At 40.5% G+C, this 27,235-nt stretch overlaps 3 protein-coding genes across 7 annotated transcripts in view; 2 read left to right on the top strand and 1 right to left on the bottom strand.

The window, feature by feature from the left end:
- Window positions 1-4,501, bottom strand: part of nlk2 (nemo-like kinase, type 2) — a gene marked incomplete at both ends in the record, with an annotated part of 18,204 nt that extends 13,703 nt beyond the window's left edge. The window contains one exon of the mRNA XM_083887327.1: window positions 3,972-4,501. Within this exon, the coding sequence (XP_083743453.1) occupies window positions 3,972-4,501 (530 nt within the window). The remainder of the gene's footprint in view (window positions 1-3,971) is intronic.
- A 5,082-nt stretch (window positions 4,502-9,583) lies between these two features.
- Window positions 9,584-13,077, top strand: smco4 (single-pass membrane protein with coiled-coil domains 4). The gene is made up of 2 exons (XM_083887316.1): window positions 9,584-9,718; window positions 11,837-13,077. The coding sequence occupies exon 2, from the start codon at window positions 11,886-11,888 to the stop codon at window positions 12,063-12,065; it is 180 nt and encodes a 59-aa protein (XP_083743442.1). The 5' UTR covers window positions 9,584-9,718; window positions 11,837-11,885; the 3' UTR covers window positions 12,066-13,077.
- A 3,067-nt stretch (window positions 13,078-16,144) lies between these two features.
- Window positions 16,145-27,235, top strand: part of nf1a (neurofibromin 1a) — a gene marked incomplete at its 3' end in the record, with an annotated part of 57,504 nt that continues 46,413 nt past the window's right edge. For all 5 annotated transcript variants that reach the window (XM_083886473.1, XM_083886474.1, XM_083886471.1 and 2 more), the window contains exons 1-9: window positions 16,145-16,266; window positions 19,851-19,994; window positions 21,675-21,758; window positions 22,371-22,561; window positions 23,183-23,289; window positions 24,480-24,547; window positions 25,219-25,294; window positions 26,505-26,662; window positions 26,752-26,925. In XM_083886473.1, coding sequence (XP_083742599.1) covers window positions 16,207-16,266; window positions 19,851-19,994; window positions 21,675-21,758; window positions 22,371-22,561; window positions 23,183-23,289; window positions 24,480-24,547; window positions 25,219-25,294; window positions 26,505-26,662; window positions 26,752-26,925 — 1,062 coding nt within the window. In that variant the 5' untranslated portion in view covers window positions 16,145-16,206. The remainder of the gene's footprint in view (window positions 16,267-19,850; window positions 19,995-21,674; window positions 21,759-22,370; window positions 22,562-23,182; window positions 23,290-24,479; window positions 24,548-25,218; window positions 25,295-26,504; window positions 26,663-26,751; window positions 26,926-27,235) is intronic.

Below are 27,235 nucleotides of genomic sequence, written 5' to 3'. Positions count from 1 at the left end.
TATCTCTGCTGACCCATGAACAGCCTGCAGTGCGTCTAGCTCTGACCTTTAGGTGGTTGACCACCAAAGGTAATCCAACAGAAGGACACCAAAAGGTGGGATGGTAGATTTGACAATCAAAATGCAGATCAGTTTTAGAGCTGCAACATTTCAATTATTATTCTTGTATCGCTTTGATCGTATTTCGAGTGTTTAACAAACATAAAAAGGAGATCTTTGAGTTTTCAGCTTCTTAATTGTAAATATTTCCCAGTGTCTTTCGTCCATATAACAAAGAAATTGTTCAAACTGATTCATTTTGGTTTGTGAACACTAAGGATGGGGGGAAAACAATCGAGTGACAACGAAATATCACAACTAAGGTTACAATTAAACACCAGATAGATTTTGTAGCATTGGTGCAAATTCTCCAAAAACACCTCAGTTTTCGAGTTCAATCCAAAATGGCGGCCTCCCTGTAGGATTCACAGGACACTTGTCATCGACTTTTATTTACAGCACAACCTCATGAACGTGTGTACCAAGTTTCGTTCATGTACGTTAAATCTGACAGGAGATGACCTACTAGCACTTTTTTGCGTCACTCTTTAGCCCCTCCGACTTTGAATTTTCCACGTTTTTTCACCGAACCTTTTAAATACGTCGATTTTCACCAGGATTGATGCGGTCTCTGTGAGTTTTGGGGTATGTTCAGGCCCTCAAAAATGTGATTCCTTTGGCGGAAGAATAATAATCCCTACAGTTTTAAGTAATTACACTTTCTGTGGATTAGCATAAAAAATATCAATTGTGATTGCAGTCCACTAGGTGGTGCCAAGTGCTCATTTTTACTCGGGCTGTTGTGTGAGGAAATCGTAATATACGATTTCACAAATACATCGCAATGTTGCGATACCATTGCATCGTGACTTAAAGATCACACTTCCCCCGTCATATATTAAGCTCTGAGGTCAGGATGTCTTTTACGTGACTTCCTATGTTGCAATAGGGTTCACAAGCTCCACTGGAACACTGCAATAGACACCGGGGAGTAAAAAGCTGCTCAGCAGTGGCACAAACTAGGTCAAAGTGTCTGGATGATAGCAACTAGGACTGAACGATTTTAAATAAATATCCAATTGAGAATATTTTGACAGTAATTGCGATAGAGATAGGATTCGCCACATGAGAGGGAATGGTTCATTTTTACATCGTTATTCTCATTTGAAAACCATATTTAAAATTATTACTGTGTGATATTTGTGCAGATCGGTGAGAAGCAAGGATGTTCTCTTGAGTCTGTAGAATAAGACTCGTAAAGATGAAGACGACAATTAATCTAAAATGACATTTTGACACACACTTTGGCTTTAACAAATATTGCGATTTTGATTCAATTTAATTGTTCAGCCCTAATAGGAACCCTCTAATCTTACTTCCAAAGAAAGCCCCTCTCCCCCTGAACATGAAAGAAACTTGTTGCAGCATATCACAATCACATTTGTTTTGGTCAAATAACCTGATTTTGTACCTCTAATGTACATATCTTGTGTGAAAACTTGGTAGTTGAGCATGAATTGGATGACAAGAAAATAGTCTGACAAGGAAAATGTGACAATAATATGAGCCTTTGCTGGGCTTTGTCCTCGCCTGGTGATTAGACGGGGAACGGTAAAGTGGCACAACAGCAGCACGAGAGCCTCACGAAGAACACAGCAGGTGTAAGTAAGAGCATTTCAAACTCCAAACACCAAAGCCCTTCGACTAAAACCTTCAGTGAACCTTTTCAAATTGGATCAGTGAAGAGACACAGATGGCCGAGCGCTAAGCTCAGTCTCACAGACGGAAGCCACTATGCCATGGCATGGTATATACGGATATACTCAGGGTTTCCTTCAGTTTACATGTTCAACTTCTAGTTTTAGTAATTGTTCAGTTGTTTATAGGACATTACCCCAATTTTCCCTTGTATTTGGTTTAGTTACATCTCTAAAGCTGATTCCATCATCATCCTCGTACACACCACTCTGTTATCTGTGACTGTTGTGCTGGTATTTAAAAGTTTCTTTGTGTAAATTGTGTTAGTTAGTATTAAGTTATTTGCTGATGAGTAAGTGTTTTGGACTTGTGTTCTGTATCACAGTGACACAGTGGTTTTTAGGTTTTTAAGTGTTTCTGAAAAAGTCATGAATGTAGGTTTTACATAGGTTTTCAAAGCCTAATTGAATATTACATTCACACTCCAGTTTTTATAGGCGGTCTCCTTAAAACAAATGAAGCAGGCAAAATACCCATTTCCTTAGAAACGTATTATTAAGCAGTGACTCAGAGGAGGAGTAGCTATTTACATTTAGTGCCCAGAGGAAGTGTAGAGGTGTCATTCTCTCTGCGATCAATTCATTTACATTCAACTGAAAGGTTATTCTGGAATACTGATCAATAAGGACAAAACACCTTGCCTACCGTACCTTTATTTGTGGTTTTAAACATCTTTAGGGATCAATGACAGCCAACACTTGTAAACATTCACACATTCGAAGCTAAACATTCCGAGTCATTACGTATGATGTGTTTTTATTACTGCAGCAAGACTTGTTTCGAAAAACTGGAAGAACGCCACAGCACCAGAACTCAGTGAATGGGTGACGTGACTGAAACTGCTTCTGTGGGTATTCAATAGCGAGAGTGAATAATGTACCGGGGGGGAAACATAAACATGTCAGGGATCATTTCTTGCTGTACCTCAGCAGCACAGTGCACTTAAGGACTGTGAGGGAATCTATTTCAGATATAAAAGGATCCAAATAATTCAAGTTTCCTCCCATTTTGAGTCTGCATCTTTGACTGATGACTGGGTAGTGTAAACAATTTATAAACTACATAAATGAGACTCAAACCACAACAAAAGTGAGTGATTATCAAGTTTCTTACACATTTTTATCACCATTTCATTAGGTCCAACTACTTTGTTAATACAAATATCAGTCAGCTACATGGCAGGAACTCATTTATGCATGTGGACATGGTTAAGATGACCCGCTGAAGTTCCAAACAAGCATCAGAATGAGGAAGAAAGGGGATTTAAGTGACTTTGAACGTGACATAGTCGTCAGAGGCAGACAGCTGGTCTGAGTATTTCAGAAATGATCTGCTTATCTACTGGGATTCTCATGCACGGACAACCTCAACGAACAGTAAGTCAACCATCCAATTACCAAGTTATGAAGAAGACCATCTCTGACACAGACCATGTTTAAAAATGCAAAAGCAAAACCAACTCCCCATTTTGAAGCCTTGAGTTTTGCTATATATGTTTGCAGACTTGCAACCAGGCACCTGTTGGACGATACCATCTGTCACTCGCAGTCATATTGCTGTGCTTTGTCACCTACGTCCCCCTAACTCTGAACATAATTTACAAAACTGACATCAGGTTTAATTAAAGAAGACCAGACACTAACAACGGAGACCAATAAATCCTCGGGAAAACGTTTGCCGATGAAATAAATCAAGTGATAAGTAGAAGCTCATTTTCACACCGACTTCCATCATCGCACTTCTTGGGGCTTCACTTTTGAAACTGAAAGACTACGTCCATTTTTAGACTGTCTATGTTTGAACTGTGAAGCACATGGACTACAGCAGCAGAAAAACACACGTTATAAGTCACAATATACCTTAAGAAGTGAAGAAAATTATATACAGTAATTGCAATAGTACCGCTGCCAAGAAGATTGTGTTTTCGGCTCCTTGTCTCTTTTTGTTTGTCTGGGAGCAGCTTAAGTCAAATGGCCCAAAGAAAAACAATGGTGAGATTTTTGGTGTGAATCTGGACATTGATCCAGGTTTCCGGGATTTTTAATTTGAATACAATTGTTAACCCTGTGGGATATGGGGGTGTACGGACTTTGTGGGAAACTGATGAACCTTGGTGGAGGTGTTTTTTCTAGCTGGTATTGAATTATTTCCTGGCACTAAAGCAGTGCACTTACCAGACAACTCCAAACGCTCCGTAGCCGATGGGCCTGTCCGGCTCTATGTCCAGCTGCGGCTGCTGCAGGTGGTGTGTGTGCTGATGTTGCTGCTGCTGATGCTGCTGCTGCTGCTGGTGGTGATGATGGTGGTGATGATGATGGTGATGGGCTTTGACAGCAGCGGTGGCTTGAACCTGCGCAGGAGCAGCAGCAGCCGCTGGCCCTGGGGCTTGTCCCGGGGCGGGGGAAGGAAAGTAGGGCTGCTGCTGGCCCGGGTTGAGCATCACTGCCGCGGCTGCAGCAGCAGCCGTGGACGTGTGCTGCTGTTGCTGTTGGTCCGTGTGCACGGCGGCGATGGCGGCGGAGCCCGGGTGCTGCTGCAGGTGATGCTGGCCGGCGTGGTGATGGTGGTGCATGTGTGGGGCTGGGAGGTGCTGAAGCTGGTGGTGATGCGGGTGTGGGTGATGGACAGCCACGGCCGAGGAGCCACCATTGTAAGCGGCCATCATTTTTGGAACATTTGCAGCCGCTGTGCTGCAAAGAGCCATTCACTGATGCTCACACAGCCCCAGTCAGTGTCTGCTGCTGCTGCTGGAAGTGATGCTAATGACTAAGCTCAACACTCAGGAAACTTGGAGACAACATAGTTACAGAAAACACTCAGGATGTCTATATGGTGCAGCAGCTGCTATTTCCTGTGTGTACTTGAAGAAGCCACTATATCATATATGAGAATGTGAGTACAGCTGCTTATCAATGCTGATGAATGATCAATCGATTCTTGATCAATTACTAACTTAATTGCTAAACTATTTTGACAATCATGTGAGGAGATTTGTTTGTTGTTGTTGTCATTTTGAAGTTTGGGAGACACTGATCAGCACTTTCTGACATTTTTACGGATGAAGCAATAAATCACTAAATCTAAACAACAAAGAATATAATCAAATTAGTTGCAGGCCTTAAATGTGACCACTTGCTTTGCCTAAAGATGATGAGCCCCAGCAGTGAACCCTGATCCAAAAAAATATGTAAATAATAACAACCTGAACCCCTTTCAGAAATAAAAGCCAGTGGCCCCTAACTGTTCCTCATGATAGAGGAGGCGTCGTCCTCCTTCCTTCTGACAGAAGTGTGATGTGGGGCTTGTCACATGGGAGGAGGCAACATCTTTTTTTGATATAGTCCAAGTTGGCACACACTGCTGCTGCTGCCACCTCCAACTCCTCCAACACCACCAGCTCCAGCAGCAACGGGGCTGGAAATCTCATCCAAAGTGAATTGTCCCCGTCAGTCTGCCGTGTGCTCTGTAAACAAGGCTAATCTCCTGGGCCGTAATTACCACTGCTGCTGCTGCTGCTGATCCGCTGCAGAGTGAGGTGTTTCCAGCTCAGGCCACAGTTACAGCAGGCAGAGGCGGGCACACATGGAGGCCCAGGCCGCGGCAGGTCCACTGCGCTCACATATTACTCCAGCTGCGATCCTCCAGAACACAAACCAGCCATCACTGACACACAGAGGCGGAGAGAGAAGAACTCACACACACGAAGGCTGCCACACAACTTCTAATCCCCATGGACAGAGTCTGTGTCCTCCTGCAGATCACATCCACGGGAGGAGGAAGAGACGGAACAAGAAGAAGAAGAAGAAGGCAACAAAGTTAAATCCTTTAGATGCGGAATAATCTGTGCCAGGAGGAGCAGAGGAGGAGGTGGCGATGGACCTGACAGCTCGGAGCTAGCAGAGAGAGAGAGAGAGAGAGAGAGAGAGAGAGAGAGAGAGAGAGAGAGAGAGCGCTGTGCGCCGCATCAACACAGCCCGGCCTGCGGGGTTGAACTCACCGCTGCGCGTCACTTTCTGTCCCACCACGTTCCCCCTGTATGCTGCTAATGCTAACGCCGCCGCCGCTGCTGCTCCCTCTCCGATTCGATCAAACTATCGATCACAAGGCATCGATGAGCAGAGGATCCAACATGGTGAACAAATCGCGAGCTACTCGGAAGTGAGATTATGGGCGACGGACAGCCAATCAGCGCGCGCCCTCCGCTGACATCACGCTCAATCTGTGTGATTGTCACGGCGCGCGGCCAGTGTCGCTGTTGTTGCTGCTGCTGCTGCTCCCTGTGAGCGCGTGCACGCACACGTTGTGTTTGTCATCATTATAATCCATTACACGATGATCATTATGAGTACTTCGTGTTATTATAATATATAATGTCTGGTACATTCTGTATTCACAAGTATATAATTACATGTTCCTCCACAAGTTGCCTCTATACTAATTCTTTAATCTGTGATGGTAAATCCAGTGTTGACAGTTTATCTATTACTGCCTGATTTATTGAGATTAAGTCCAATTTGGAACTCACTAACGGGGTTGCCAACAAACAACCATCAAAAACAGAATGTATATATTACATGATCATTAGAATATTTGCCTATTGTGTTATCATTTCTTATAAATAATTTTGTCACAAACACATAATTGCAGGCTTGTTTCTATTCTACTATTTCCTTAATCCAGAGGTCTCAAATTCACATGCTGTCAATGCCCCCAGTTGATGTTCTGTGGCCCTACGCTTACTTTAAAGTTATAATGAAAACTGGCCTGTCAGCAATATTTTCATAATAATAATACATTAGGTGACATTCAACATATTATTAAAGCATTGTATTATATACAAGCTTGTCTAGTGTTTTAATTACAATTGTCTACATGTTATTATCGATAAGAAGAAAGAAAATGTAGTAATTCTGTATTTTATTTCCTACCTGTTTTTGTTATTTATAGATTCATTTTGGCATCATCATGCTTTTTTGTGAACTATATATCAAAACAAACCCTTACTTTGACATTTTTAAATTATACAATATCTTGATGGATTATCAAGATATAATTTTAATTTAATCACTGAATTGTTATTTTTTCCCAAACTGTTTATCACTTGACTGGCCTTGGTCCCTCCTGACCAGATGACAAGTTCACTGGCCCCCAGGTCATTCTGAGTTTGAGGCCCCTGAATTAATCTGTTATGGTAAATCCAGCGTTGACAATTTATCATTGCCTGACTCCATGGGATTAAATGCTTTTTAGTGCAATTTGAAACCCACTAACAGTGTTGCCAACATAAGAATATGCTCTATAATAGTGTCCGTAACTATCAACCATATGTAACCTTTTACCTGTGACATTACTAGCATGTGCCAATTAACACCTACATGCAGCATTACAGATCAGACAACAAAAATACATTAAACTTATAAATATGAATATCTCACCAGAATGATGTACGGATTTTTTTTCTTTTCTGTTTTTACTTTACATTATGCTTAGTCCCTCTACTTTGGTTAGCCCTATTTGCTTTATTTATATTTATTTTATTTATTTATATATATTTCTTTTTCTTGTATTCTTTAATAACTGTGATCAATTATACATTTCTTCTCATACTGATCATGTGCCTGATCTTTCAGTGCTTCAATCTTGGACTTACTTTGTAGTGACATCTAGTGACGAGGCTGCACATTGTAACAGAGAAATGCTCCCCATGCTCAATCCTCCCTTTCCTAAACACTTCAGGGAATGATAGTGGGCCCACATGTGTCGAAACATGGTAGTGTTAGATGGTGGCCTTTGTAAAGCAAGGCCCTTGGCTAAAGTACATTTAAAATGATACAAAAAAACAAACATGGCTGGGTGTGGTGTAGCGTGGTCAGGTAAAAACGAAGACAATATTTCAACACAACCAACAATGAACAACAATTGTTGGATCTTTGGTTTCTAACCATGTCAGTGAGCATGAGTGTGTTGTCTGACTGATCAAAACCAGCTGACTGTCTCTTTCTGGATGTTTGACAATGCTCGTAACAAACGTTTGACATCAGATAATGTCTCTGTTCTTTAAGTTCTTATTCTTTTGTAATGTCTGTGTTGTTTAAAGTGACGGTTTCAAAGTAAAAAATTGCTTTTGTTGCAGGGAATATTACTGTAACTGCTCTGAAACAGTTTGTTGTGAAATCAGATGTTTCCAACCATGACGAATAAAATATGACATACAAGAAATTCCTGCAGTAATATATGATCAATTTGTTTCTCCAAATCATTTATTTATTTATTCATTTATTATCTATGATTTATATTTGTGGTTTGATTAAAACATTATTTCAGTTTCCTGATTTCTCCTTTCAGTGATTCCCAAAGACTGGACTGAGACCCCCTAGTGGGCTATGCAGGCACTGCATGTAGTCTTTTACAATTTAATTTATTTAGGGCATGAGCACTGTAGGTGCCAGGACCCTATAGGAAATGTAATGTTCCTTATTAACAGTAATAATAATAAAAATTATTATTATTATTATTATTATTATGCAACTTATTTTGTATTGCAAAAACATGTGTCCATGTCCCTTTAAATTAAACCCAGGACTGAGTTTCACCCATGCACGTGAAAACAGGTGCACACACATAGCTCATGTCCAGATGATCCTCATAGGAGCAGAGTTGTAAACCCAACAGGAAATCGTCCATTTTGAATCTAAATCGCCAGTTTTGCTGTTTTGCACGTGTTGTACTTTAACAAACTCCTTGAGATTTGATGATGATGTTGATGATTTGCTCTGGAACACTACATTGTTATAAGTCAGCTGAGCATGTTTGAATCTTCACCAAACTCTGTAGGTGTGAAGACAGTAATGCTACTCCACGTAATTGACCCAATCCACCTTAAATTTGGTCAAGGAGGCCCAAAGACCATAACAAAGCTTCAATGTGAAGATTGTGAATTTTGGTCAACTGGTTCCTCCGTGGCGATATGGCAAATTTCAATCCTTCACCAGAAATAATTTACACACTCAAACTTTAAAGTCAATTGTCCGGATATTCTGTATAGAAGTACAATGTCTATTGTGATATAGTAGTAGGAGCAGGAGTAGGAGCCCTGGAGATTGGGAGGTTTTATCATGTATAATGTATATCATATAATACAAATAATCTGTAACTTTTGCAATACAATTAAATGTCATGAATTATCACATTAATCAGAATTTGACTTTTTGGTTGCTTCATAAACCTGTAGGTGTTGTGCGTGGCATGACTTGTGTCATGGCAAACTGTAGGCAGGTTCCAACTGGGGTAGTAATGTTTCAATTCCTCAGTCACCAAGGCAAGGAAGAGTCATGTAAAAGGGTTTGCACATTCCACTTGCCATACATCCAGGTTACATTTCCATCCACATTATACCCAAACCTCTCTCGGATCACGCTCTCCATCCAGCCTGCTGGCAGTCGCTGACCAGTCATGTTGCTCGAGGTCCACCAACAGCTGCCAGTCATTTGCAGAAGTCAGGATGCCTGCAGGAGATCTTCGGGCAGGGGTTGCCTGTTCTCCAGCTTTGACAAAGGTGATTGACCTCTTGGAGGGTTGGCACTGCTTATTATAACAATAATAATAAGAAGAATATTAATAACAATAATAGTTATTATTAAAGATAACTGTTATTATAATAATAACAACAATAATAGTTAGTATTAGGGTTATTATTATTTTTCCCACTACAATGACTATGTTTTATTTTGGAGGGTTAGGCCGGAAATGTCCGTGTTGTCTTTTGGTAAACTTGACAGTGTTTTCTCAGCAGCTCGCCCACTGACTGCCACGTCGAGCTACGGAGGAAAAGCGGCGTTCTGACCGATTTGGTCCCGTGAGGAGACCGGGACGTCACCGTGAGAAGAGTCGAGGAGCTTTCTGTAACACTCTGACTCCAGCTGTAAGACAACTTTCCATGCCTATGTCACTTCTTACTGGCCCTTGAACAGCGGTAATGTCGGTCGGCGCTGTACTGTAGCTCACCTGTCTCTGTTAAAGTTAGTTCGTGCTAACTAACGCGAAGATTCCACCGGATACACGAGCGTAACAGTCGACAACTTGTTTAGCAGCGTAGTTGTGGACGAGAAAGTCCAGCCACGAGGCTCTCTAATAATGTCTGTGTAGTCTTCACTGGTCCCCCAGTAAAGAAGCCACTGCCTTATTTGAGCGGGTGTTGGGTTACACACAGACTGTCGTTCGGCCGCAGTAACAACTTGGCCTGTAAATTAACTTTATCATGGTTGAGCAGAGCGGTCAGCAGTTTGTGGAAGTCAGGTCAGGTGGTGCTTCACCCTCTTCCTGTGCAGCTGAGACCATCAGTGTTATTAACATCTCGATTTTAACTTTTAATGTCATGATTATCCTAATCAAAAAACGACTGTTGTCATTTCTTTGGTAGTTGCTACTGAAGAGGGATCCTACTTCATACCATGAAACGTTCAAAGATGACTGTTAGGGTTTTGCAACCAAATGTCTGAGAACACTTCCTGACAGTGTCAAACATATTGGTGACTTCATAAAGTTTTCAACAATGTGCTAACATTACAAACAAATTAACTTCCTGAGTTTTGGGGGAGGAGCTTTGACTAATGGACTGACAGGAGGGGTTTAAACTTTTATTGCTAATTGAGCTCTGGGCCGTGACGTCACATAACCATGGTAACGCCTCTGACACGCCCCCTGGCATCAAACAACGCGGTTCATCTCTTAGACCTAACGAATAGACAGCACATGAATCAGGCAGTGTCAGAAAATGTGTCTCTTTGCTGGCTCTTCTCATCATGAAAGTGGAGATTGTGCCATAACAGGCTAGTGTCCACTGATTGTCCAGTGACAACAACGCTATTTTTAGTCGGTAGACTCCAGATAGCGTCCATGAGTTTCCCTCGAGGCTCTAGTAAACTTTCAGTAATTCTCTGGAGTAAAATAAAGGGAAGTTAATTAGGAAGTTTAAAATATCGGTGTACTACTCATACTGGTCTGTAATAATGTTCGCTCTCATTAAAACTCACACCGGGGTCATTGTAAGGATCAGATATATTCACTATTTTCAAGTTTTGTGAGCTATTGGTCGATATCTGTAGATTTAAATTGCACAGTGAACACTGACAGGTTAAATCCAGCAACTGTCCCATTCATTTTGCTGCATCTGAGGCTGCCATCATGCCATCTAACCCTAACCCATTTCTAATGGAAACAATTTTATTTTATGTTCCAGCAGCTTGTGCAGTTTGATTCATTTAGCCCCTCTTGAATTTTCTCTGTCATCTGTCATTCGAGCGGTCACACCCGCAGACACAATTACAAACACCCCGACAGCAAACACATCTGTGCAGTCAGACTGGTTTAAAAACATCATTTGGTCTTAACATTTGCATATAGAGCGAGATGTGCCCACAAGTAGTCAAAGGAGAAACATCTGCGATTTATTCCCTCTGACATTAAAACCAACATTTTATTGCCTTAATCACATATGCCACCTAAACACTTCTAATCTACACTTCTGATCTAATAATATCAAAAAAGAGCAGTTTTTCCAGTATTCCTATTGGATTTTAGAGGTTGTTTTGCTCTTGAATCTGCTTTGAGATGTTTTGATGACTCATATCCTACTAAGTGCTATATGATTCTTTTGATGCCCTGCCCCACCCCAACTTGACACCACCCAGATACGTGAACTTCATAACAGGAATGAGCCTATTTTTCAGCAGCTCCCCAACAACACATATCCGATGAAGCCCTGGATCAGGCTTGTGTTTTGATTGAGAACAGTACCTTTACAGCCTTGCTCCAACTTGACCTTACTGTACTATTTCTCTGGTACCCCAAGGGAAAAAAATGGAATGGTAGGGGCTGGTTATTTTGGTACTATTCTCCATGGAAACACGAAAAAATATGTGACGTACTGTCCCAAATCGAACTGTTCCACTCAATGGAAAGGTGGCTTAAGTGAAGAGGTGCAGCTGTTTTCGTCATGGCTTGAAATCCAGCTCATTACAGTGTGTTTCTCTTTTGTCAGGTTTCTTTGTGCCCAGTGAAGACCGAGAGCAAGCTGCTGCCGAGGCATCATGAGGCAACTCAAAGGCAAACCCAAAAAAGAAACCTCCAAGGACAAGAAGGAGCGTAAGCAGGCCATGCAGGAGGCACGCCAACAGGTGGCCACCATTGTTCTGCCCACACTGGCTGTGTTGGTGCTGCTCATCGTGCTCTTTGTTTATGTGGCCACCAGGCCTGATGTTATGGAGTAGACCCTGTTGTTCTACTGAAGAGACATGGACGACTCGGGGACTTTGACAAATTGACAGCAGGCTTCACCCAAAAGACCATGTGGCACTCTCTTAACTGGGAGTGGACCAGTGACAGCTCACCATTCGTCTTAATTAAAGCCTCCTCCAAAGAAGATGGCCATCGTCATCAGTATCATCAGCAGACTCATGTGGAGGTCTCACAATTATGCAATATCTGATGTACCAAAGGACTTGTGTTCAACTTGCCGAGTGTGTCCAGAAGTAAACAGTCCTAACCAGTTGTGTTGTGTCCTAGTATGACTAGGTGCTGTTGTACATACAGTATTTCAGGTCACTGCAACATGAGCCTGGTCTCAGACTAAAAATATGAATAATGTGCATGGAGACAATGTTAGAAGAATCCGGTTTTTCCTGACTAGCTAACTCTTTGAATCCAACACTCGAGTTCTATTGAATGTCATTGAAGAATCTGTCCATGTAGGATTTACAAATTGTCTGTATTTCTTCACATTGTATTTTGAAAAATGCCACTTCATTGTCCTACATGTGCTCACACAAAGTTCGCTGGCTGCTGAGATCTTGTACTTCCATACCCAATGCTGTATAAAGTATGTCAACCTTAGCCTATTGTTTCATGGAATGGGTTCGTAGAGTTAAGGCTGGGTGACATGGCAAAAATCATTATTGTAATAGAAATGTACCATTTTCTAATCGATATTGACAATTATCTTCATGTTTACTGTTAGATATTTATTTTTCCTCCGAGTGAAAGTTGAATAAATCATTTAAATGTAATTTTGGACAAAAACGACAAAAGCTTCACATATTTGAGGTAAAAATTTAAAGGAAAACACTATTAAGGAATATGTATTTTGCTACAATTTTACTACACAATTCCATAGCCCTATGAACACCTGCATTTCTTCATCTGTATTGTCACTGTTGCCTTAAATTATTGTAAAACCATACCTTTGAGTCTTTCATGACATCTGTGCAGAAGGAAGTGCCTTACCAGATTTTCAGCTGTTCATTCAGTTCTCTTTATTTTTTATTAAAAAACAATTGAAGTTTGGTGGTTCATGCTTTAGAATGACTAAATGTCCACACACTCTTATGTTATAGCGTCAAAACAAAACTGTACCTGTTCTGTGTGTTTCTTCAGTCATGTGTGCTGCAGTTTGCTCTGTGAAGATGAATCAATAGAAACTGATGGGTGTCAGAAGAACACGGTGGACACAGCAAACAAACCACTCTTCATGTGACGATCTGAGGAAAAGGCTGCCTAATAGAAGTGACATACATTAGCAGACATTAATAAGATACATTTTTTATCACTGAGCCTTTTAAAATATGGTTTTAATCAGTTTTCCCCACAGTCTGTATATGAAAATGGACAGAATCCTCCGAGCTTAATATGAATGCCTGTTATGAAGCCTCAAATTTTAGGTAGTAACCAGCATCGACAACAGCAAATTCACAGACCTCACTTGCATCCAGGCACTGATGGATGATATCAACTGCCAGTTATGCATGTGTCCACTCATATCTATTTTCCTCTAAATGGGAACATGATTCATCACTCTTTACCCACATGGGAACATCATTTACAAAACTGACATCATACCCTACAAAAGAAGAACTGGGACTGAGACCGTTAACTCCTCGGGAAAAAAGCTTACTGATGTTATAAATCAAGTGATAAGTAGGTTCATTTTCTCCATGGACTATATTACTTTACTTTCTTTTACTTTTTTTGTAACCAGCAGAGTCGCCCCCTTGTGGCCATGTGATATGCTCGCCGCTTCAAAACTTCATACAACTACATGTGAAAAATCCTGAACTATCACTTTATTTTACGATTGAGGAAAAGTATCAGGCAATTAAACAAAAACCTAAAAAAAAAAAAAGCACCTCTGATGCACCAAATCATGCACCAATTGTTTTCTTATGATTCACAGCAAGTTAATGTAAAACATTTACTGCTTAATCATTATTGTTGGTTAAAGTTTTCCTCAGTCTTCACTTTGTGTACTTGGTTGTGTCCAACAGTGTGATACCTCGAGTAAAAGTCTACAGCCTCTGACTTAACGATATAAACAATAAAAATCACTCGGAAATGAAAACATTACGATGATCCTGATCCGATTTGACGCATGTCCCAAGCGCGCGGACAAGCGGCCGCAGTTGTCTCCGTTGGCGGCGGAAGTAAAGACCACTGCATTTCAAAATAAAACCAGAAACACATAATCTCACACACCAAAGACGATTATCACAGAGTTCAAATGTGTTAATGCCCACTACACAGCTGTAATAGCTTCAAAGGCAGGACTTAGTATGATAATGTAAACTGTTTGAAATGCGAGTAAACAACATTTAACCTTAAAAGGTGCCAATATGATCTACCAGCTCTTCTTTATTTACAGTAGTAAATAACTTTACTACTGTAACTTTTGTTTGTCTCTACCGAATCAAATATGTGGGTTATCCACTGTGGCGACATCTAATGAGGGAGAAGCTGAAAGCAAACAAGGTTTATGAACAGAGAAACAGAGATATTGTGCATACATTCGCTGTAATCATGATTTATATCATGAACGGATGGTTTGTCATCCTTAAAGGTCCAGGTTGTAACAGTCGGCAGTGACTATTGACAGAAGTTTGATTGGATAAGCACATTAAATTAAAAAAAGCCTTAAATTTACAATTTTTGATGTACTTTTGTCAAGGGCACTGATTTACGGAGTGTGGATCTCACTTTTTGAAGTGGAAGTTTCACATGCAAACAGAAAACAGTTACATACTTTTTGGTTATGCAAAGGTCATAGTTTCATAATAGAGGTCTCAAACTTGCTGCCTGTGGGCCACATGCAGCTTTCCAGTTGATTTCCTGTGGCCCAACAATTAATATGAAGTTATGATGAGTTATTTATGTGTGCTTTTTAAAGCAAATATCAATTTGATATGATAAATACATTTTTATTTTGAGTTATATATTGTTTCATATCATAACTTGTGTTTTTTTTTTAATTATCAACAAAAATTATAGTTACAATACAATACATAATATAAACAATATAGTTATTGCAATATGTTTGATATAATTTTCATATCGCCCACCCTTAATGAAAAGTTGCCTTTTCACTTGACCGGGCCCCTCCTGACCAGACTCAATGCTCAGCAGCCTCCAGGTTATTTGACTTTGTGGCCCCTGATCTCCAGCCTGACCCAGAAATTAAGGGGGCGATTCCTCTGGTTGCAAAAAGAAATATTTAAATGGAAGTACGATTTCTCACTTGATTTACAGCATCAGTATACATTTTCCTGAGGAGTTGATGGTCGCAATATCTAGTTTTGGGGCTTCTTCAATAGCATATGATGTCAATTTTGTAAATAATGTTCACATTTAGAGCAGAATAAATGAAAAGTGAGTGGACAACAGTGTGATTGACAGTCCAATGGATGATGTATGTGAATTTTTAATTGAAAAATCGGACACATCGCAAAAATCTCAAGGCTTCTTAACAGGGATTCAGATCCTAATGGGTCACTACTGGCTGCTACTTAAACTTACCACTAGATGTCACTAACTCTTACATAATGGATCTTGCGAAACTGGTATTTATCATCATGATTAATCATTAATTTATGTAACATTATAATATTGAAATAAAATATTACATTTGGAGCACATGATTTGTGTTTGTGTTCATAGCTTTTCCATTACATGTAGATAACGTTTTTTAAAAGGCACAAAATGGGTTTGACTTTCAACAATCTACATTTATGAATATAAAACCTGGCCAACAATATAATGAGGTAAGAGGGGGAAAATAACACAAATAATAACTATTTTAATCTGTGAGGATTGTTTCTGAAGATTTTCCCAGGAAGCTGTGCAGCTCTGTCACCAGAGCCAGCTTGACTGTGGTGTCCAACACCGCCCACCAGTTTCTCTGAAGAAGACTTCCGGTGGTGTGTCATGGCGGTGGCATGGTGAATCTAACAGAAAAGGAAAAATACTCGGCCCTGTGCTCTTCTCCTGACTAGCCAGGGCACATTTTCATGCGGAAATAAGAGTGTCAGCTGCGGCCTCGCACCTTGGATTAGTCGGCGCTGCGCTGCGGTGTCCCTCCGCCCGGCCATGGCGGCTCATAAACCCGTGGAGTGGGTCCAGGCCGTGATTACTAGATTTGATGAGCAGGTAAGACTGGCACATTCAGGGGCTGGGTGTAGCTGCTGCTCAGCTCTCACTGGTCGCTGTTGACGGTACATTGGCTCAGATATGGCTCTCGTTATTAAAAGGATTCAGAGGAGCGCTTGTTTTGCCGGCGGTAACAGCTCAAATGTCTGTGTGCTGTTTGTCTCAGCTGCAGAACAGTGAGGAGCGCTTTTAGCTGTCGCTGCCTGCACAAATAACACACTTATCCCACATTTGATCCGGGCGTTGTAGGGACAGAGCCGTCAGCTCATACAAACACACTGCACTGGTTCATGTTCGGAGGATTTGAACCTGCACACACACACACACACATGTACACACTCCTCTCTATTACAGTGTCCCTCTCTGTGCGTGCGTGTGTGTGCGTGTGTGTGTGTTCAATTCCGCAGCTGATGGCTCTTTCACGGCAGCTAGGAAGCTAACATTAGCAGGCCTAGCTGTCCAATGTAAACAAATAAGACGTGAGTTAGTTGGCGTCATGGGAAGGTTAGTGAAGCGGCCACCCGGACTCAGTCACAAGGGGTCCAGAAGGTCAGAGAGCCGGGGCCCGGTGTTGTGGCTCCAGGGCCAGAGCCCCTGTTAGCATTTCTTAATGAAAGTAGCAGTGCTTTTGTGTGTGCGTGTGTTTGCGTGTGTGTTTGTTTGTTTTTTTGCCACCTCTGTAGCACATTTTCTGTACAATCTTTAGCAATAGCAGTAAGTGGTCACAATGAGGTAGAACCTCATTTCTGAAATGCTGACCAGTACTCCTAATGGAGTACCAAACCCCATTTTTAATGACTTAGAACCTAATCTGTGAGGCAAGTTTAAGTTAATGTTCGGGTTATACATTAAATGGTTATGTTAGTTGGTCAGCGAATAAAGCTTTTGGTTAATGGGATCAGTCAAGTGTCCTCACAAATACAGCAAACCTGTGTGATTCAAGTCTATAAAGTCCATGCATATACTGTAGGTTTATTCGTATACTGTATCATATACTGTAGGTTTATTCATATACTGTAGGTTTTCTCATATACTGTATAATATCTTGTAGGTTTAGTCATCTACTGTATCATATACTGAAGGTTTATTCATTACTGTATAATATACTCTAGGTTTCTAGGTGAGCTACAGACCTGAGCAGATGATCTCATTAGGAAGAGAAAATGTTGTTCTTCCTGTTACTTTCGGCTCATTTCCTTGATAGGTAACATTTCCCATGATTTTTCTTATTTCATACTGCTCATACGTCCTGGATGTATTTATTCATCAACAGTGTCAGAACTTGTACATAGTTATTGCATTCATATGGTTTCTGTTGTGTGGCAGTCAGGTGTTTGTGTGGAGGTGAATGCTGTAAAAAGTACTGGATTCTAGCTCTTAATTACAGATAATGACATTGCATGTAAATTGAGTCAGAACAAGGATTAATTTCCGCATTAATTTCTATGTATTTTGTGTATTTGTTCCGTGAATATGTTGAGTTTTCCTCACGTGATGTAATGAAGATGTATTGTTGGTGTGTTCCATTTATTTCTGCTAAGAAAGAAATCCATCTGGCGGTTTGTGGTGTTCGGTCAAAAGTCTTTGTTTCTGATGTAAATTGTCACAGATCCTGGATTGTAGTCAGGGTTTAGCGGCTAATCTTGGATTATTGCAGTCAGAAGAAAGTGGCTTTAGTCGTTTAACCCACTTTTTGGTTAGTGTTATCCAAGGCAAGTAATCCCTCATGAAAATGACCCAAACCAGTCCAGTTAAGGTGAAACTGAGGTGTTCATTCAACCCATCGCTCCCATGAATAAGTGATAAGTATTGTTAAATGTGTCGTGTGATTCGAATTGTCTTCAACAGTAGTATAAAGCAAAGTTTATTCAATGCGATTATTTGTTGAATATTAAAATTATCACCCCAAAACACAAACGCCGGTGAGAGTGCACACACACACGTGCAGGCCGAAGATGAACATAAATTGATTGACGATTATGAATCGATTTCTAAGTTAATCATCAACTATTTTGATAATTGAAGGAATGGTTCAAGTGTTAAAAAAAAATGTTTTTTAACATTTGTTTTTTTGATTTTTCAGCTTCTTTAATGTAAATATTTTCTGTTTCATTGCTCCAGACATAAAGAAATCGTTAAAACTGAATAAGTTTGTTTTGTGGACAAAACAAGACATTTGAGAATTTCCAGGTTTTAGAAACACTCGACATTTTCTGATATTTTAAAGACCAAACAAGTACTCGATTAATTGAGAAAGTCATTGACAGATTAACTGATAATCGTTCCACATGTTTACTTTCTCTGATCCTACCTCTTAAAATTAAATTTCTGCATCACACATAATTTTAGCCACGGGAAATTCTCCTCTCCAAGAAAACAAACCACAACAAACTCCAGCGCATGCGAGTTTGTGAAAGTAATGCAGGAGTGTTGAGCTAAGAAGGGCAGCTCACGAGTTGCATTCAAAGATATATATCATCATCATCAACATCTGCAGGGTCCACAGAATACACTGAGTGCAATCACTAATCAAGAATTTTTCTTAATTATGAAACAAATAATCAAATAATAGTTATTATACCCATCCCTAATTTATATATTCCTACACATGCTGTTTTATTTATAAATATAGAGTAAGAACTTTACGTCCTCTACAATTATTGGTACATTTATTGAATATATCTTAGTTGTTTTATTGATACAGTGTTAAAATATTAACGTTCGTATAACAGTAACAACACCTACTTTATTTTGGTAGTCTTGACAAAGACTTTATGACAATCAGTGTCACAGCAGCAATCTGTTCTTTCACAGCTGACCTTGAAAGAGGTTAAAGGTGAACATGAAACGTATGAAAGTTTAAACTCTGTAACAGAACATTCATGACATTTCACATGACTCACTTGGGGGAAAAAAACAGACGAACTCCTCCTGGCTTTGGGAAATGAATCGGTCGTGCATATTTTATTGACAAATTTTGACCTTAAAGGAGGAATGATGGACCTGGAATCAGGGTGAGCTTTACAGGTTATGTTTTGCAGCTATTACAGTCACTATTGGATCTGTGCTAACTTGTAGGGAAGGGGGAAGGGGGAAGGTTGTGGGATTGGGACCTGTCATGTACTCAACAATCAGTGTTGGATACAGGCTACTATTAAGGTGAAGCCACCAACTGGAAGGTCTTCGCTTAGGTTACATATTACGGACATAAGAAAAAGTTGAATTAAATGCCATGCTCTGTGTTCACTTGTGGCATATGAAGAAATAACAGCAGAATACGCTATCGGTGTCAAATACTGTGATATAACACTGGAGAACTGACTGCACTACGCAAATCTATGATGGACACATTTTTTTGAAGGCTTTGTTCTATGTGCAATTAGAGATTTGTAAAACATTCTTCAATTTTTTTATTTAGGATAATTTTAAGTCAAGTTTGGTTTGTGTGTGTGTGTTTTTTTATTTTTAATTGTTTTTATTGTTTTTGTATTGTCATCTACGAAGTAGTTCCCCTGAGGGACAATAATGGTCTTAACTAAACTGGACTGAAGTGCTTCATCATCCTCCTTTGTCTTTTCCCTCAGCTTCCCATCAAAGTTGGTCACCAGAACACTCACACCAAAGTCAGCACAGATCACAACAAGGAATGTCTGATCAACATCTCCAAATACAAGTTCTCCCTCGTCATCAGTGGTCTCACTACAATCCTCAAAAATGTCAACAACATGGTGAGTGGGCTTCTTCCTCTTCACTTTGCTTAGTGGTAGATTCTTAGTCTTTACATTCACTACTCATTATTGCTGCTACACAGTGTTGTTTTGTTCCCCCGTCTGTATTGGTCTGTACTGATAAAGTTAATCTTGGTGACCACTCACAGTTTTTACATTGCAATTTTACCCTTCACCCATTCACATATGCAAAGGACACACTCGGTATGTTTACATGCACAGTTTAATTGAGCTTTGAACCGTAGTCCAGCAGGCAATCGGACAACTTGCTGAGTCTGAGTATACATGCACAGGAGGAAATCGACATAGTGTGCGTCTGACTGTATCTCTCTATAAGCTAGTGCCTATTGAATCAGTTTCCCGTTGAACTTTACATCGCAGAAAAACTAACAGTGACGGTGAAATGTATCATGCAGTGGTTCTCAATGTTTCTTACCTGCTGTACATTAACCCATTAAGGCCTGAAGCGCCTGGAAAAAATGCCTCTAAAACCTGAGGTTCAATGCCTACTAAATGACTGATTTCTTATCCGCTGTAGCAGATAGGAACACAATTCAAAAAGTATTTGAGAGCTGACACCTGTGGCTTTCCTTTCAATTAAAAAACAGTAAGAAAATATATCAGTGCCTTGATTTAGTCCTGATGGAGTGTGAATAAACAAGAACAGCATGTAATGACTGTAACAGTCTGCTTCACATGTGACGGTGATAGTGCTTACAGCGCTGTGGCATCTGCAGGTAAATCCACTGTCACCCCTGGTGTGTGGTTGTAAACACTGCGTCGATTACGGTGGTACTTATCGTCATTATCGCCGACCTCGTCGTCTTCAAACATAATTATGTCTTAACCATAAATCCCGTTTGATTTGTTCAGCGCGTTCGAAAGTTATCAGCGATGACATTATCGAAGACGAAACTCCTCAAAATCACTGCCTTCAGAAATCTCTCCGCTGTCAAAGTCCTCCATGTTTGCGTGAAGTTATTTCAAAACAATGTAGCGAGGAAACCTCATACCCCCCCGAAAATTGACGTATCCGCTTTACCGGTGTCTATGGTAGAATAAAACGCGCAACCGCTCTCCCGGCATCAATGGTAGAAATGCGGCAATGCTTTCCCGGCGTCAATGGGTTAATAGTGATACAAATTAGACCGAGCATGGCTGTGGTTGCTGTGTTGTTTGAAGAAAGAAGATGCAGCCGTATAAATTCCATCAACAGTATTGCAGTTTACACATTGTCTCTTTCTATGTCCGGTTCAAAACAGGCGAGAAGATTTTGGTGCATGCAAATGTCAAATCTGACTCCAATCTAATTAAGAGTATACATGCAGGAGTAATTAGACCATGAAGTGTTTTGTCCAGGTATGTTAGTCCGATTTTAGACTAGCTTGACTTTGGTTGGACTAACGTGTTTATGTGACATTAAGAAAACCAAATTATTGTCTTGGTCCAACTAAAGTCTGACTTTTGCAGATAAATGCTGACTGACATGTTTGACTAGCGGAGTTGGGGATTGTACCATCGACATCGAAGTGTGTGTGTTTTGGGGGGGGGGGTAACAAAAGAGAAAAACAGAGTCCATGTCCACAATCAACTTTGACAGTGAATGAGTTCAGATCGAAGTGATTGTAGATCTTCTCTAATGTTGAGTTACTGATGTTAGGACTGTAATTCTTTTCACAGCGGATATTTGGAGAAGCTTCTGAGAAGAACCTCTACCTCTCCCAGCTCATCATCCTAGACACACTGGACAAGTGCCTGGCTGGGGTGAGTCTCACACAGTCTGAAACACATTTAACAATTGATCTGATCTCTTGAAGTTAGGAGTCAGTTGTTATGTCCCATCCTTTTGCCGTCAGTGTAATCTAACCTTTAAATTATTAAGTATCTATGCTGCTGTGTTTTTCCTCAACCAGACACTAATCTCTGGTAATGTACTTATCATCCATCAATCACACTCTCCCAGTCCCTGGTAGGATACCCAGATTTATTTTCAGGCAGTTGGTGGTAGTTATTTCCAGTTTCCACATTACCAGATGGAAGCCAAGTAGCTGCCTGAGGTTGGTCTTACTGCCCTGCCTTTTCCCTATTATGCCAAACAATTGTTCCAGTTCGTATTTGTGAGAAGGACTGGGTGATATAAATATATTTATATTGTTAAAAATAACCAACAGTATCATATTGGGCCCCATGCACAAATTATTTGTGTGAGTGAACTGCTTTGTTCTGAAGTGGTGTGTACTCCTGAATGATTTAGGAGAACTTGCATTCCTCGCCATCACTTTTAGTTTTGTAGCACATTGATGGAGTCCGTTCTCATTTCCAGTGTGATTCAGAGGTCTTTGTCCTGACTTGTCTCCTCATCTGCACTTTGCTCAGCAATCAAAGGACTGCTTGCGTCTGGATGAGACCATGCTGGTTAAACAGCTGCTGCCGGAGATCTGCCATTTCATCTATACGTACCGTGACGGCCACCAGCACGCCGCTGAGCTCCGAGCCTCAGCCTCAGCTGTCCTTTTCTCTCTGAGCTGCAACAACTTCAATGCCGTCTTCAGCCGCATCTCCACCAGGTAGCGCTTGCAGTATGACTTTGTGATGTCATGTCTACCTTTGAAGTGACATTTTTGGTTGTAGACTAGAGCTGCAACTGCTGTTGACATAATTGACCTCAAATGTTTACCTATGTTAATGGTGGACTCATGGGTACATGTCACTTTAATACAAGATAATGAACGGGTCTGATGTCTAGTACACTGTCAATGGGGAGAAAACCCTTGTCAAGCGGTGTTAGGGCTTTGTTGTGTTCTAATCTAAATACATAAACGCATAAACTTGATTTGATTGGCTCGCACCTTTTGTTGGTGGTGCGTTCATTGTCGTCGCTTAACGCCGTCGTTTGTTGTTGTGACACCAGTATGTCTTGTTTGTTTTGAACGTCTTGTTTTGTCCACAAAGCAAGATTATTCACTTTTAGTGATTTGTTTCTTATGTGGAGCAAAGAAACCAGAAAATGTTCACATTTAAAAAAACTGAAAAACAACAACAAATCAAATCAAAAATAGTTGACGATTGATTAAGTAATCGATTAATAATCAAAATAATCAGTGTAGCCCTACCACACATCCTTAAATGACATAATGAGGTGTGACACTCCCTGTATGCGAAATATGTGCTCGTGTGTGTTTGATCAGGCTCCAGGAGCTGACGGTGTGCTCAGAGGACAATGTGGATGTTCATGACATAGAGCTGATGCAGTACATCAACGTGGACTGCTCGAAGCTGAAGAGGCTGCTACAAGGTTTGCCCTGGAAGTTTTTGCATGTTTACACCAACAGGCTCAGAATTTTAGAAAGGAACCCAACCAGTGGTCCAGAGGGGTTTCCACGTGTGACTGTTTTAGACCCTGACCCCAACCTTCAATTGTGAAGTTCAGAAGAAGAAAACTAGGTGCTAACGAATAAAATTCAGCTCATGAAAATTGTCCAAGCTCTAAAATGATTAGATACCAGTTGTATTTGAACTAGATTCCAGTGCCCAGTCTTATGGAAGACATGTTGCAGTACTGAATGTGGACAGAAGTGCCAGATACACAGTTGCATGGCTTAACTTTTTTGGAATAGTACCTGGTACTTTTCTAGTACCTGCTCTGGTGAGGTTCCAAGCGAGCTGAGCTGAGCTGATACTAAAATGTGACGTCAACCGACTGCTGGCCACTGATTGGTCAGAGAGTGTCGTCACTGGAAGAGTCATGAGTGCAACGTCAGACACAAGAATCAAACGAAACAATGCTGAACTGTAGATTCTCTAAATAGATGTAAAAATCCTGAAAACATGCGTTAATCTCCAACAACAGGAAATTTCTAAAATCTCAATAATAATAAATGATAATAACAGTGGAGTCTTGTGTATTTAGCACTGGCAAAAGCCGGTGATCGTGAACCAAATCACAAACCCATTCAGTCGTATTTCAATTCAGAGTCTAGAGTCTGTGCTCTGGCCAAGCAGGAAGTACTAAACTAATATTTTTAATTAACTGATTCTAATGATAAAGTTTGTGTCACGTATAAAACAACATCATGGCATTATCATGCAGCTGTGGTATGACGACTCCGCCCATGTCGAGGTGGGGCTATAGTATTAGTAAACGACCCAAACCCCGTAGAGTCGAGTCGTACTGAGCCGTGCTACAACTGTATAGTGGAAAAGCGCCATGAGAGCTTGTTATTGAATCTCTCAGTAGTGATGCCAATACCAGGTCTTAACAGAGCTTTAATATCTTGAGTGCTGGTCTTGATGGTTGACTACTAGAGCGTAACAGTGTTAAATGAGTGTGCCCTTCTGTCTTTAGTTAGATTAAGATTTTTATCTGACTGGTTTAGTCAGATTGTTGTACAAAGAAATCTCATTCATTAGATGTAAAAGGCATCTTGAAGTGATACATGTGTTTGTTGTCTTGTTTTTGCCCTAATGCCGTTTGTTTTCTTGCAGAAACTGTACTAAAATTTCGAGCTCTCAAGAAGCCTGCTCAGTTAGCAGTCATCAACAGTTTAGAGAAGGTAACAGTCCTGCCATTCCAACTCTCTTCCATTCTTTTGAAGGCCTTAAGGAGAAGTATGTTAGAACTTTAATGTCATAAAATTACCAAAATATGAAGGAAACGCATTGAACTGAAATACCTGATAACAATTGTACGGTTAGTGTTACTTCAAGAGTAGCTCATCATAGAACCATTGTTCAGTTCAAGTAGAATTGGTTCTGCCAACTCCCTGGCAACCTTGTGTCTCTGGGAAGGAAGTGTAGGGGGGACAGTGCTCTGCAATATTTTTTTAAACTGGAGTTACATATCTTGCGTATAAACCTTTTCAGCTTCTTGGACTTTTTTTTTGATGACTTTGACGTGAGGACGATTTAGTGATTTTCTTTCCAGAGCAGAAATCAAAAACAATTTAGAATCTTTTTTCAAGTTCATCTGACTTGACAGCTAAAGCTGACTTGGCTATGTTTCTAAGAAATACCACACCAAAGTATACACAGTGTCTTCCATTTGATGTTTTTGACTCGGTTGTGATTGGCCATTTAACCTTTAAGCTCTAACATTCTTTCTCCTAAACACTGGCAGCTATTTTTCTATCTCGAAGCCCTGTAAATGGCTTTTTTTATAGGTACAGTCACAGTAACTTAATGGGTCTTTGTTCTTACACTTACTCTTCTGCTTTTGTCTCTGTAGGCATTTTGGAACTGGGTGGAGAATTACCCAGATGAGTTCACCATGCTCTACCAGCGGCCACAAGCGGATATGGCAGGTATAGCTGATCCATCCGACATTTGAAACGTATGAGGAATAGGAAGAAGAAGCAGCTGCTGTCTTTCTCCGAGTAGAACAAGCATCCTCAGGACGTATAGAGACGGCATATATGTCTCTATACGTCTTATAATAGATTTATGGCCTATAATCTATTTGCAGTCATCGCCACAATTTCAAAACTGATCATCACACACCCCCAATGTTATGGCCCCCTTTACACTTAGCATTAGAATGCATTCTCTGTGATCACATAGCGATCAGATAGCACTTCACTTCATTCATTTATAGCTGGTATTAACGCCAACTCAGGTGTCCAGATCCGATTGTTATCCTTTCACACCCCCTCTTCTTCTGCAAAGATTTCCTGCAGCAGTCTTCAGCGTCACGTCCTGTGCGCCGCCATATTAATAACAACAATGTTGGTTGCACGTCAAGTCGTGTTATAGTATGGACTTTTCTTTGCTTTTTGACACAGGGGAAGAAGTTGTCCTTGGTAAGTGGAAAACAGACGAAAGAAGAAGGCACTGTAAAGTTTTGCCACCTCCACAGTCGGCGCTAATGGGCTCCACTTGCTGTTCTCTGCAGATAAAAACGCCGTATTGTTTGGCTTCCGTTTCGCTAACATTGCGTGACGCGTCATTCCTATCATGAAGGTTAATTGAACAGCTAGCGGTGTGTTCATGAACGTGGGAAAGAGTCATTTATAAACACAGTTGCGCTCACAATCCAATCCATGCAGATCTATCTATTTATAGTGAATATATACACACCGAAATATTGCGGTTTACACCCCCCAAAGCGAACCATGACTTGTGTATTGAACAGTTCTATTTTTGTATACGGTTTGGTTTTGCACCCCCTAGTACTCACAAGTGGTCAGGCACTACCCAATTGCAGTTAGATTGCAGAAAACACATTTTAATGCCAGGTGTAAAGGGCGATATTTATTTTGTATATTGTGGACAGATCTCCTGTTGTTGAAATCAGATAACAATCTATTCCCAACCTTTGCAAACTTAATTAAACTACTCTAGATAATTTGTGTCCTGCCTACTTGGCTTTCTCTCTGCGGTTGTAACCATTCTGCCATTATTTGTTAATGAGTTTCAGATTTGTAAGACATTTGTGAAAAAAATCATTTTCAATGCTTCACGAGAAAGCTGTGAAGTTGGCTGTTACTAACTCGGAGTGTTTTTGTGCGTGTCCAGACGCGGCAGAGAAGTTGTTTGATCTGGTGGACAGCTTTGCAGAGAGTGCCAAGAGGAAGGCGGCTGTGTGGCCACTGCAGATCATCCTCCTCATCCTCTGTCCAGAAATCACACACACCATCTCTAAAGACACTGTGGAGGACAGCAAAGCTAACAAGGTGGGAGGAAAGAACTCACACTCACTCTCGCACACGCATGTACCCAAAAACAAGAAGATTTACTGACTCCAGCTGTGTTGTGTCTGCAGAAACTGTTTCTGGACAGTTTGAGGAAAGCTTTAGCCGGCCAGGGAGGCAGCAAGCAGCTGATGGAGAGCGCTGCCATTGCATGTGTCAAACTGTGTAAAGCCTCCACCTACATCAACTGGGAGGACCACTCCACCATTTTCCTCCTGGTCCAGTCCATTGTCATGGATCTCAAGGTCTGACCAATTCCTTAAAAGTAGATTTTTTTTCTTCTTTTGTTGTTACTTTTTTAAAATTCCATTTGTTCACTGCATCTACAAAACTCATATGTGACACATACCTTTTATATTCACTCTGCTCATCTTTATAGATAAATTCAGCTTTTTTGGTCCAAAAACACATATATGAATACATATACTATACATTTAGAAATTAATTAATGCAATTTATTGGGCTGTTTCATATTGCGTTCTTTTTTTTTCATTTTACAGATTTGGTCCTCTATAAATAATCGGTACTTGGTTTTTAGGCCAGTCACTTATCAAT

Source organism: Microchirus variegatus (assembly GCF_963457635.1).
Source record: "Microchirus variegatus genome assembly, chromosome: 3".
Lineage (NCBI taxonomy): Eukaryota > Metazoa > Chordata > Actinopteri > Pleuronectiformes > Soleidae > Microchirus > Microchirus variegatus.
Note: the sequence above shows the minus strand (reverse complement) of the source record. Positions and strands in the feature narration are given on the sequence as shown.